The sequence below is a fragment of the Zea mays genome, chromosome 1, assembly GCF_902167145.1.
Source record: "Zea mays cultivar B73 chromosome 1, Zm-B73-REFERENCE-NAM-5.0, whole genome shotgun sequence".
NCBI lineage: Eukaryota > Viridiplantae > Streptophyta > Magnoliopsida > Poales > Poaceae > Zea > Zea mays.
Window position 1 is genome coordinate 276005634 of NC_050096.1, and position 14030 is coordinate 276019663.

Sequence of the window (14030 nt, forward strand, 5' to 3'; positions counted from 1 at the left end):
GGGAACATACGAGCTAGGTGGCCTATTAGGCTACTTATGGTGCAACAGCTGGTACGACCCTGCCTACTGCGCTCTTCGATCGTTCGTCTTCAAACAGGATGGATAGTCAGAGGCTATAGATCTGCAGTAGAGCAGTCTAGCTTGATGTGAGAATAGGGACGGACGGGGAGGCGGTGGAGATGACGTCACCATTACGAAACGATCACGATCATGGTCGATAATCGAGAGGGTGAAGGAGATACGAACGCATGGGATGATGTGGGAGCGGGGCAGAAATGATGTTGAAATCTTCAACGCAAGAAAGTGTTTCTTCGATGTTGACTGTTGAGAATGGCGCGACGACGACGACACGACGAGCACCTCCAACAGAAGGAGGTGTGAGGGGCGCTGGCTCTCTGTATGAGGATGACCACAAGACAATCATTTTCTAGTGGACATCTTATTAGTATAATCAGACTTTTAGTTTATTATAGATGGCATGACAATGTCATAAAACCTTAAGCTATATTAGGCTAATCATAATGGAGGTTTCATGAGGTGTTTCATGTATTAATTAGTCTGCCACATCAGCTATTTTGATGACATGTCACATCATTTAAGAAGGAAGAGTTTCATGGAGTTTTGTGGGGATGAAACCATGTTAACTAGTTCCCAATGTCTTGGAAAACTGTGTGAAATCTTCACAGAGAGTGTTTTGTTTTATCTTCGTATAATTGAGTAAATTCTTTTAGTTATTTATATGCAGCATTTAAGAAGTACGTTGACATATGAAATAGTGAGATGAAATTCTACATTAAGAGAAGATGTTTCATTCATCTATAAAGCTGATGTGACATTTTTAGAAATAGGGACATGAAATCCTCACTGTGATTAGTCTTATTAGCTTGCTCGCGTTCTTAATTACTAGACCAACGCATTCTGCTATTTTGTAGCCATTGCTATCTCCAGTGTCACCACGCGTTCTTATTAATGCGAGCACGCAAAGCCAGCAACTGGACCGCGTCGGGCATCGGTTCCTGCTCTGTGCTATACTGCTATCCCCTCCCCCAAGCCGCCACCACCACCAGCAGCGGAACCCCCCGCCCTCGTTCCTCCCCCGCCGGCGAGAGATCGACGAGATGGTGCTGTCACACGGCGTCGGTGGCTCCGATGAGTCCGTCCACTCGACGTTCGCGTCCCGCTACGTCCGCACCTCCCTTCCTAGGCACGTCCTTCCTCCCTGCCTTCCCTCCGCGCTGTCTCGCTCGAGCCGAGAGCATTATTTACGCGCCGCGGTTTTCTTCGTTGGGCTACCCGCCGCTGACCGCCCGCCCGCAGGTACCGGATGCCGGAGCAGTCGATCCCCAAGGAGGCGGCGTACCAGATCATCAACGACGAGCTGATGCTGGACGGGAACCCGCGGCTGAACCTGGCGTCCTTCGTCACCACGTGGATGGAGCCCGAGTGCGACAAGCTCATCCAGGCCTCCGTCAACAAGAACTACGTCGACATGGACGAGTACCCCGTCACCACCGAGCTGCAGGTACGCTCGCTGCGCCGCTCCTGCTTGTTGCTCCGTCGATCGCTCATTGATCGAGCCGCAGATATGTATGGCTAGTTCCGGGTCATGATGATAGCGTGGTTCCTGTCCTCATCCCGAACGCGCAAACCAGATCCTTCCTTTCCCCACTTTCCCTTTTGCTCGCCCCCTCGTTTTTGATGGGTTCATTGCGGTTGAACAATAGTTAAACAGGGCTCCTGGTTTTTCATTGGCCCACTTGGCCTCTGATCTGGCCTTGGAGCTTGGATCTCTTATCTAAGTAGTTTATTTATATTATGGATGGCATGGCAACCTGGATCCAGAGAACCAGTAGGTACTGAAAAAACAATCCAAAATGATCGAGTATCCACTGCCCAGGCCACCCATCAAATGCTCGTTACTGCAATACTGCCTTCGTGCCTCTGCCTCCCAATGTGGCATGGGGCAATGGGCCAAGTTCTTCCTCCTTTTGCTTTTCAAGCCCCTTTTGAAATTTTCTGTCTCTACAATTTCTTATAGAAAAGTGAATCGATTTCTGTGATTTTTTTATAAAAAATTTCCGGTTACAGAAAGATAGTGACGGAGATACGAACCAAACAGTTCCCCTCCCCTGGCACAGCGACACCCTGGATGAGTGATGTGTGATGTGTGATGCGTCGGTGCTCTGCTACCTGCCTTTGAAGCTTCGCAAGAATCGCAACAGCAAGCGTAGCGGGGACAACAAGCCGGTCCCCGTGGTCCCGGGGAAGGGGAAGGGGAAGGGGAAGGGAACCTGCACAGTGGATTTTGACTATCTGTTTTTTATGAGAAGTTTCAAAAAAAAACCAGAAATGTTTGACATGTTCAAAGTACATAATAACAGACCTAATTAAGTGCACATTTCTCGCTTGTTTAATCGAATATTAAGAGCATCTCCAACAACGTGACCTATAAAAATGCCTTATAATTTAAAAATAAGTAAATTTTATAGAATTTAGGGCACCAACAAAACACCCTGCTCCAACAGTAAAGCCTCAAATCTAGATTATAGGGCAGCCCACTATGGTGTAATATATTTGAGGCACTTGAGAGGGTGCCCTATAATTTTTTAACAAAATTTGTTGAATTGAGGCACTGTTGGAGTGGTTTTTCTTGTGTAGAGCCCTATATTTCGATTTGAGGCATTAGTTTGAGGCATTGTTGGAGATGCTCTAAGAAGAAAAAAAATGACGCTGGTCAAAGTCTGAACGGTGAAACCCGTGCATACCTGTCCATTGTTGCCGACTGTGGCGTGGCGCGAGGTGGTGGTCGGAATCGGAAGCTGCTTGTTTTCTTCCGCGGTGGGGCGTCCAAGCCAATCGCTGCCTGCCTCCATGGTCCTGCACTTCTGCTGTCTTGGCTAGGGCTGGATATCGAGCCAGCTCGGCTCGGCTCGTTCGAGCTCGAGCTGGCTCGTTAAGCTAACGAGCTGGCTCGACTCGGCTCGTTAAGGTAGCGAGCCACAGAGTTAGCTCGGCTCGACTCGTTTACGAGCTCGAGCTGGCTCGTTTAGCTTGCGAGCCAGAGCAGAAAAAATAATATGTGTATAATAATCAATTTCTAGTTAATTTCAAACTAATTTAAAACAGAAAATAATAATTATACTCATAGTTTCACAGACCATATCAATATAACACCAAATTAACACAACTCATCACTCATTAATTCACTATTCACACATATTCAGCAGTTTAACCCACACTTATATTCGTATAGACCAATTTCATACATAAACATAATTCATCAATCATTAGTTTAACTTATAGGTTATAGACACCACACATACATATAACATATTCATCAATTGATACGTAAATGATATGTATATAGTTTTGTTTTGCTGAAATGTGATAGCTCGTTTAGCTCACGAGCTGGCTCGTTAACAAACCGAGCTGGCTCGTTAACGAACCGAGCTAGGATGTCAGCTCAGCTCGCGAAAAAATTCAAATGAGCTGATCCGAGCCGAGCCGAGCTGGCCACGAACCGAGCGAGCCGACGAGCCGCGAGCATTTTGTCCAGCCCTAGTCTTGGCACAGCAACGAGCAAGCGTAAACGCTGCGACCGCGATTTACGAACAAAGTCCGGGGCCCACCGCACCCAACGTATATCTCCACGGGACCGGCCCACCGGACATTGACGCGATGCGACGGAAATAGAATAGAAACCGTTTGCCCGTCTCAATCAGGACAGTTCAGGACAACAAGTAGCGAAATACTAGTAATGTATTTATGTATCCGGAGGAACATGCCTATTTCTGTGGATTGGGACAAAAAAATCGCATGTGACTGATTCGCGTCGCGCGGTCTCAACCACGGGGAGAAGACAAAAATATCAGGCTCGAGCTCGATGTAGTGTCTGTAAAGTGTCACGTGGCGCGACGTGCGAGTTGGCGAGTGCTTGTTTCTTTGGCGCGGGATTTTAGATCATGGTATCCCATATTATCGGATTCTAAAGAAAATTCCTTGGTTACAAATACTTTAAAATCTAGTTTGGTTAGGTGGATTGTGGAACTAATATTTTTGTATGTCGGAGCTTCTTAGAATCCGGCCGGATGCAAACGGTCTGCTCCTATCTTTTTTTTTGTGTGTGCGCCTGTCTGAAACCATGAGAAAGGAACGCGTGCCACTGCGTCGGCAGGGTTAACCAAACCGTTTCGATATAAAATCCCGCCCTCCATCGAAAACGGTTTACCGACGATTTCTCGTCAGAAACCGGATCCAGATTTTCCGACTAGTTTTAATTTTCAAATTTTAAAACCAATTTTATTTTCCCAGCCGAAAAACCAATTTTCCCAGCCGGTCATCGGTGTTTCTCGTTAGATTTCGTTTTTTTGAAAGAATTAAATTTAAATTTGCAAACTAGTCAGAAAATTCAAAAACCATAGAGAAACCCTTGTTTTTCCGGTGAAATTCGTTGTTTTTTTACCGAAACATGATGGTTATTGTTTTATAAAATTAAATTAAATTAGGGATATATCAGATAACCCAGAAAAATATAGTTTTTAACCATATTTTTTATGAATTTCTTTTAAAAAATGAACGGATTTTAAAAAGTCCGGCCAGACAGGTTTTCCGGTTTTCGACTGGTTTTGAAATCCGTGGTCACCAGCGCCTGCCCGCTGCTGCCAATTGGCCGGTCGCCGTCGAAAACTACTCCAGTAATGCCACGGCAGCCGGTGTTTTCACATCATGGTGTCCTCAAAAGTGATGCCTACTGATCAAAATAGAGAGCAGTTTTACAGAACTAATGAAAGACGTTCTACTACTGCTCTACTAGCAAGTAACCATTGATAAACGTCAAGATTAGAGATCGGATGAGTCTAGGCTGTCGACCTGTCGTTTTAGAGTTCTAGTTTGCCTTGTTCTTTGCCGGTCAATATGGCGACGTCCAGCAAGCTCGATCGGTCATAGAGTGACGATGCCAATAGATATAAAAACGAGATCCAACGTAAGAGGAGACGAGTGTTTTTTTTATTTTAAAATGCCAATAGAGATTGGCCACCCACACCCGAACCCATACTCGTATTGTGATGTCTGGTAGGGTATGGATCACCTTTTTTTTCTGAATATGGGTAGGATAATAGGAGGTGTTATTGTTGGCATCGATCTAGACGCTAAACACTATTACGGACCACCTGACAGTGCTCTCTGTAGAGACGTGGATGGTCCATCACTCTGGGCCGAATGGTCCGTGACCTGGCGCAGGAGCAGCTCCTCTGCGTATATCCGGACGGTCCGCGCTTGGGGCTCGAATGGTTTGCCATAGCGCAGAGGGTCTTCTTCGCACCCGATCTAGATCTCGGCTCCCGGGAGGGACTCAGTCAGGGAGGAAAGATCCTAGGGTGTGTGTTGGCGTCAGTAGGCCATCCAATACGCCTCTAGTCTACGTAGAGACGAAGAGAGGTGAAGATTTGAGGTAGAGGGAGGCTAAACTAGGGCTAAATTTGAGTTATTCCTAATGCGTAAGGTAAAAACGATAGGTAGATTTGATTTGATCGATTATGTGGGGTTTAGTCGGTCGTAACCTTTCATCTAATAAAGGGGAGGTCTGAACTCGTTATAAATCGATTATCGAGTTAATCCTATAAATTTAGCTAACAAATTCTGAAAGAAATTTGAAACCTTAACTGATTTTACGCACGCGCGGACCGTCCGCGCCACCATCGTGGACCGTCCGGCCTACAGGACGTGACCGTTCACCTTTCACCTGCCCAAAAGTGGGCTCAACAGTTACCATTTAATTAATCCATTAGAGTGGATCGAAAGAAATTATAGGGAATTAAATTCATTGCTAGTCAAAGTTAAATATAAAGTGATTTAATCTAGTTTAATCCCTTTAGATCTTCATATGATCTTTATATAACCGAACAAAACTTACTGTAAAATTGCTATATCAATCTTTGAACCCTTTAGATTTTATTTGGATACTCTAGAATTAACCTCAATCAAGAGATGTACATTAGTTTAAGTTCCACACTAATCCACCTAACAAAACTAGACCTTAGCTGTTTTCTGTGATCGAGCCTTCCAACACGGAGGCGCAGCGCCATCTCATCGTGCAGGGGATCCGGGAAGGGGGCACGTGCGGATGAACACTTCCAAGAAATTTTAAATTTTTATCCTATTAATATAAGATAGACTTACGTCTGAACTCTAAAGAGTTTTGTTGAATTTTAAGTTAAATAGTTTAGACCATTACTAATAATCCATTTTCTCTAAAATAAAAGATCTAATTAACTCCTTAGAATAATCCCAAAGAGATTTTGCTGGTCCATCGTAACCACAAAGTAACGATGGTAGCAATGGACTGGGCCCTGCTTGTTTAAATTTTTGGCCATCAAAAGTTGCTGCGAACTGGTAAACGTTCAACCAACTTCTATAAAATTAATTTTGATAAAAAACATTTAAAATTAACATGAACACGTAATTAGTCGAGTCAACGATACTCAGATTTTTTTCATAGTCAAATTCTCCTACATCTAGATTCTAGGTGTGGCCGGTCATTGGCACGCGCGACGAGACGGTTGAGCGTGAGATTGACTAGTAGCGCCGTTAACGAGCCGAGAGGCCAAGTTGTGCCTTTTATTTTGGTTCATCAAGTTAGGTCAGGCAGGCTATGCCTTTCAAAAGTGAAAAAAAAGAAAGCAACGATAATTCGTGGCATGCAGCGCTCGAATCATACGTGCATCTGTCGGTGCGATGCGCAAAGCCGCAAACCCAACAGCCTTTCCCCGCTCAAATCGTTCTCCACGTAAAAGTTTTCTCCGGAATGAGCTCAGTGTCTGATTCTAAACTTGGGGGGGGGGGGGGGGGGGGGGTGTTTGTTTTGTGTAACGAAGTAGTCTTATTATTTAACTCTTTTTTGACTTACGAAATAAAATAAGTTTGCTCATCACCACCTCGTCGTTTATGAGCTAACAATTCTCAGATATTTAGGTAACTTTAGTAGCAACTTAATCCAGAAAAAAGAATATATTTGTGTATGGATGCGTGATCTAAGCATAATAAATATATAGATAAAACCGACTAACATAAATGTGATCTATTCATAAAGAGAAACATATCCAGTGATAGACATGGTTCTGTCGGTGTAGCCTTTCTGCTTGGTGTAGTGAGGTAGCTGTGTCGGTCACCAATGTTTCATCGGGAAGAAGAGGACGAAAAATTGATCACCACTAGCTCCAGGAAGTGAGTGGAGAAGCCGAAAGGAGCAGTAGTGCCACTTACGGACGCTACCTAAAAACATAAAAACATGATTGTTGCCTTCATCCAAGCACGTGAACTCTTGGATGACACTCATTTAAGAGGTTTGCTCTTCAAGTGCAAGAACTAGAATGAGATGTTTGGCTAACAGCTGAATGGGCAGATGAAAAGTGAATCGAGAAACGATAACAAGATAACCTTATATAGGCGGACCGGAAGGAGTACCGAGCGGGTGCGAGAGACTAGATCACTAGAAGATAGAGATTCGGACGGGTGCGGAAGAGCAGAAGACAAAGAACCGAGCTAGTGTGGGAGATTAAGTGATAGGAAACTTCTTATCATAATATGTGTAACTCCTGGAGTTAAGATTGAAAAGTTTCGATAACTCTCCCTCCCTCGCAAGATCAAGAGACAGGATACTTCTTGTCATCATACACGTAACCCTCAAGAGTTACGACCGAAAACTTTTGATAACTCCTTGACTTCTTGAAACTTCTTGTCATCGGCCGAGAGTGACTCCATGAGCGGCTTTAATGTTGGTGTGATATTTGAAATCGGCCATCTAGAGAGCTGATTTTTGGTAGATCTAAAAAATTCTGTCCTAGCGGAGTCGTCAAAAAGTATATTGCCACCAAACACTAGGTGTGAAACGTCTGGTGGTGCTCTCTATGGGAGCAGGGACGATTCGCGACATTGGGGTCGGATGGTCCGCAATCTCGCGGCAGCAGCGACTCCTCCTTTGAACGCTTTCGGACGATCTGCGCCTGTGGCTGGCACTAGTACAGAGAAACTCTATAGTGGCGGTCGTAAATCTATTTTTAGTGACGTTTATCGTAACCGCCAGTGCTAGGCGCCAGTAAAAATCATCATTTTTACAGGCGGGTAACTGAAGACCGCCAGTGAAAATCGATTTTCACTGGCGGTCGACGTAATATAAACCGCCAGTGCAAATCGTTTCCAGGAAACATAAAACAGATTTTAAAAATAGTAAAAAAAATTATTTTTATTAGGGGGGGCCTCAGCCCACCCCACCCGCAAGTCGCGGCATTTTTCGCGCGCTACGCGGTTGCAGTTGTTAGTAATCGAACCTTCGACCTCACCCTCACGCGTACACTCCACTACCACTCCGTCTATGACATACTGTGTCTAGTTTGTAGTTGTTTTGTCCACATATTACAACCATTTGAGTGTAAATTGCTTATTTGAGACTCTAAACGAATTAAAATAAAAAAGTTGTCTACTACAAAGTTAAATAACTTTTGAAGTTCTACAACTTTTATTTTGACACTTTTTTCATCCGACTTAGTTTGCAAAATTTGAATTTTAAATTTGACATACTTAGATTCAATTTTTGAGAACCGAAATGAGTTTAAATAAAAAAGTTGTCAACTACAAAGTTTCATAACTTTTAGAGATCTACAACTTTTATTTTGGTGGTTTTGTCATACGAGGTCGTTTGAAAAACTCGAAAAATTAAGGATAAAAATGATTTCTAGTGGCGGTTCCTTAAGAAAACCGCCACTAGAAATCATGGATTTTTACTGGCGGTTTTCTTAAGGAACCGCCTCTAAAAATACGATTTCTAGTGGCGGTTTTCTTAAGAAACCGCCACTAAAAATAGCACAGTCGATGGATAACCGGATCCGTCTGTAAAAATATATCGTCCCGCAGGCGTTGAGCCTTTTTCTACTAGTGTGGACGGTCCGCGATAGTGCAGAGTCGTTTTCTTCACGAAGAACCTGAATCTCGCCTCCAGGGAGGGATCCTGCTGGAGAGAAGATATCGAGGATTGTTTTGGGGCCGACAGGCCACCCAAGACACCTTTAGACGATATCGAGCCAAAGAGAGGTAAAGTAATAGGTCAAAGAAGACTAAGACTAGGGCTAAGCTAAGACTAAATTATTACTATTCCTAAGGAATGGAAAAAACAGTGCAAATAAGGTAAATTTGGTAAGTAGATTTGATTGGTTCGATTGTGGGGTTTAGGCCCTGTTCCAATCTCGCGAGATAAACTTTAGCAGCTTTTTTTTAGCTACTTTTAGCTATTTGTAATCTAAACAGGAGAGCTAATGGTGGTAATTGAAACTAAACTTTAGCACTTCAATTCATATAGCTAAAGTTTAATAGCAAGCTAAAGTTTATCCCGTGAGATTGAAACGGGGCCTTAATCGACTAAGTAGGTTCTCGAGTTAATCCCGCTAGAAATCTAGAATCCTAACTAATTCTGCGCACACGCGGATCGATCGTGTCGCCACCATGAATCGCCCGAACCGCGGACTATCCAACCTACAGGACCAGACCGTCCGATGATCATTTTCAGCGCTCAACACATGTTTTTTTTTCGTTTTACCTCCGTGTGTTTTCAGTATGCAGGACCTAGTGAAACCTTAACTTAAGTAATGATAAATTTTATTACTACACATATCTCATTACGTCATGAATCTATATTTTGATTTCAAGTTTTAATCTTGTTAGTAGGCGCAACGTTTTTATCCTCAAGCTAAGTTGAAATCTTCTTTTGTTCAAAACACCCTTTGGTATTAAAATACAAATTTCACGTTCATATATACGTTGCACTTTTAAATACTATTAATCACTATAATATCATAAAGAACCATTTAAGCCAATAGCACGACACTCATGGTCGACAATAGAGCTTGAACTGAGATGCAGGAATGGACAAGATGCTGAGCTCACGTGTATATTAATATTTAACACTAATAATCATTTCTTACATGAAATGAATCTCAAATAATAGAAAGGTTAAGACACCTTAGGTCTGCATTAACCCCCACCTTAATAAAACTATATATACGCAATAGTAATTTTCATAAAAGTAGAGTCCTTATATTTATATTATAAACATAAATATGTCATAACATTTCAACTTAAATTAATAAATATATATAAATAAAAAGTTATGTAAATTATTTTCATAGATATTAGTATAGTTCTAAATGTTTTTATTGGTGCCACTGACATCATGGAGGAAACATTTTTCATGAAATAAAAACAATATAATTCCTCATGCATGCATGTATGTTTGATTGAACAATAGTACATCATGTAAGTTTACTTTAAGTTATTTTTAATAAATTCCTAATAACAAAAATGGCTATTTTTAGAAGAAAAAACATGTGCATAATCATATTTATATACATTTCATATATAGTAGTAGTTGTTATTTTATATTTGAGATAGTCTCGTTTTGCGAAAAGACGTCTAGCTAAGTTGGTTAGGTGGTCTGAGTATCATTTCTTAGGTCCTGAGTTCAGTTCATAAGGTGGTGTTGGTGTCGTGTATGGGTGTAGTAGTATTTTAATAATAATAGAGGTGGTAATTAGATATATACAAATAGGTTTTCTATAGGTAGGGCCGACCCTGAGCCCATACGCCGGAGGCAACGACCGGGGGACCAAAACTAATATGGGCCCAATATTTAGTATCTATAACACTATATAGTGTTCATCTGTACCGATGTATATTATTTAGTGTCTTAGGTATTTTTAAAACTAATTTCAATGCACATCATCATTTACCTACAAAGTGCTAATCTGCTCCGCTGCATATCATAGAATTTTTTATATAGTCTAGAGGGCCCACTACGATCAATTCGCCTGAGGCCTATAAAATCATAGAACCGGGACTGCCTATAGGTAGACTATCGGAGCTCCCACATATGGCATGTGAGAGATGTTTCATAATGGCACATGTAGTAATCTATATGCAAAGACTATCGGAGCTCTCACACGTGTGAGGGATGTTTCATAATGGTACATGTACTTGCAAAGTTAGCTTCGTGCGAGTCACCTCTCACCACTACACTATGTCTTTCAATATTATTTTTGGTGTTTTTCATAATTACAAAAGAAAATAAATTTTTAGAAAATAAAATAGATACAATGACTATTATTAGCGGTGGCGAATAGAGTCTACTGATTTTTGCAACAACTTTTAGTTTTTTCTCTTTTTTCCCAGCACATCTCATGAGAATTGATGTGGAGGTTCAATTTGAATAATATGATGTGTGATGAAATATTATTAAGTATGAATGCCAATTTCTCTTGTGGGTTGATATTTGCAACTGCATTTTGAAATCCTTAAGACTCTCTGATTCAAATCGCTTAAGTTCTTCCCTTTTTGAAACCCAAAATAACATAAGAGGCGCTACAACACAAGTTCAGAACGGCGTGACTGTAGCTTTCGTACATTCCCATTTTCACCGTAAAAGCGCAGAATGGCCATCGATTTGAATTGAACTTTTTCGTCTCAACTGCGCAGAACCGGTGCGTGAACATGATCGCGCATCTCTTCAATGCTCCTCTCGGGGACGCTGAAACGGCTGTTGGAGTGGGCACCGTCGGCTCGTCCGAGGCCATCATGCTGGCTGGGCTGGCGTTCAAGAGGCGTTGGCAGAACAAGATGAAGGCGGCCGGCAAGCCCTGCGACAAGCCAAACATTGTCACCGGCGCCAACGTCCAAGTAAGGAAACTGCAATCCAGTTCTTTCTGAATAGACCACGTACTCCAGTGCTCCTATGACAAGCATTTCATTTACCGACTCATCGGTGTGCTTGGCGAAAAATGCAGGTTTGCTGGGAGAAGTTCGCGCGCTACTTCGAGGTCGAGCTGAAGGAAGTGAAGCTGAGCGACGGCTACTACGTCATGGACCCGCAGAAGGCAGTGGACATGGTGGACGAGAACACCATCTGTGTCGCGGCCATCCTCGGTTCCACGCTGAACGGCGAGTTCGAGGACGTGAAGCTGCTCAACGACCTGCTCACCAAGAAGAACGCGGAGACAGGGTAAATACTACTGGAAATAGACAAGCAAGCACCCTCGTAAAATATATTTGTTTGTGCGATGCGATCCTCATGGGCCTGAACTAAAACGTGCATGCAGCTGGGACACGCCGATCCACGTGGACGCGGCGAGCGGCGGGTTCATCGCGCCGTTCCTGTACCCGGAACTGGAGTGGGACTTCCGACTGCCGCTCGTGAAGAGCATCAACGTCAGTGGACACAAGTATGGTCTGGTCTACGCCGGCATCGGGTGGTGCATCTGGAGGACCAAGGTGGACCTGCCGGAGGAGCTCATCTTCCACATCAACTACCTCGGCGCCGACCAGCCCACCTTCACCCTCAACTTCTCCAAAGGTGCCATTTTCGGCTCCTTTTTCCGTGTTCTTTGATGCAGTGTGTGTCGTCAGTCACAAGCAGGCAGGCTAATCTGGTCATGGCGCACAAAACAATTTCAGGTTCCAGCCAGGTTATTGCACAGTACTACCAGCTGATCCGCCTTGGCTTTGAAGTGAGTTACTTCAGTTCATCGCTTATTAGCGTAACATTTTTTTCCCGAAATTGTTTGTGTACCCAGTTACCCACACGCACGACTGAGGAAAACAAATAATCATGATTGTGATGCAGGGTTACAAGAACATCATGGAGAACTGCCAGGAGAACGCGACGGTTCTGAAGCAAGGTCTGGAGAAGACGGGGAAGTTCAACATCGTGTCCAAGGACAACGGCGTGCCGCTGGTGGCCTTCTCCCTCAAGGACAGCAGCCGGCACAGCGAGTTCGAGATCTCCGACTTCCTGCGCCGCTTCGGGTGGATCGTGCCGGCCTACACGATGCCCCCCGACGCGCAGCACGTGACCGTGCTCCGCGTGGTCATCCGCGAGGACTTCAGCCGCACCCTCGCGGAGCGCCTGGTGCTCGACATCGAGAAGGTTCTGCACGAGCTGGACGCGCTGCCCGCCCGTGTCCCCAGCGGCGACCTAGCCGCGCTCGCCGCGGCCGAGTCCAGCGAGAGGGAGATGGAGAAGCAGCGCCAGGTGATCTCGCTCTGGAAGAGGGCCGTCCTCGCCAAGAAGAAGACCAACGGCGTCTGCTAAGCAGCCGAGCCGACGCATTTCTGGCCGTATTGGCATGGGGTGAAATTTGTCTGAGTACGCGTTTGCAGTTTTTACCCGGGTGAAGATTGTTATGTGTCGAGGTTGAGTTTTAGAGGACGGAATTGCTCCGGCTCGGTGTATGTAGCGAGTGTTTTACGTGCTCAACAACTCTCAGACTTCCCTCCCCTCTTGCATGTAAGCTGTAAGTCGATGCAAATAATGTTGCGTGTCGAGCGACGATTAGTAATAGTACCTGATGGGGTACTTGTATTAGTATTGATATTTGAATTACACTATACATTATGTGACATACTATTAATATTGCTCGACAAAGTAATATTATCGGCTCCTGTTTGATTTTCTAACTAGAAGTTGTGCAATGTGGCGCGTCTGATTGATTTTCTACGCAAGTGGCCAAACTGTATCTTAGACTGCAGAGCGGGTATAAGAGTAAGGATGCACGGCTGGATACATAGGATTAGTTGAATTGTGGGATGCAGTTTAAACTTAAGAGTAAAATACAATACTATCGTTATATCATTCCACTCCCTAAACTTTCAAAGTGCATATATAGGCTCCTAAACTCGTGAAGTTGTTTTGTACTAGTCTCTAAACTTCCAACATGCACATTTATGTTCCTACTATATTTTTGTGGTTGTGTTGTCTAGGTCCGTAAACTTGTTTTTAATGTCATCATTGGTCTAAATAGTTCGATACCTGTTTAGACCTTTAATGACATAAAAAAACTAGTTTAGAGACCCAGATGACACAACCATACAAATATAAGGACCAAAACGTGCATGTTAAAAATTTAGAGATTAGAATGATACAATTTTACAAATTTAGAGACATAGATATGTATTTTGTGAGTTTAGGGACCATGATGATATAACACTAC

General features: G+C 43.5%; 1 protein-coding gene across 1 annotated transcript; it reads left to right on the top strand.

Annotated features, from left to right (window-relative positions):
- Positions 1-994: 994 nt before the first annotated feature.
- Positions 995-13499, top strand: LOC100191549 (uncharacterized). Its single transcript, NM_001136979.3, has 7 exons — positions 995-1204; positions 1318-1522; positions 11521-11721; positions 11829-12043; positions 12141-12394; positions 12496-12548; positions 12665-13499. The coding sequence occupies exons 1-7, from the start codon at positions 1119-1121 to the stop codon at positions 13130-13132; spliced, it is 1482 nt and encodes a 493-aa protein (NP_001130451.1). The 5' UTR covers positions 995-1118; the 3' UTR covers positions 13133-13499.
- Positions 13500-14030: the final 531 nt, after the last annotated feature.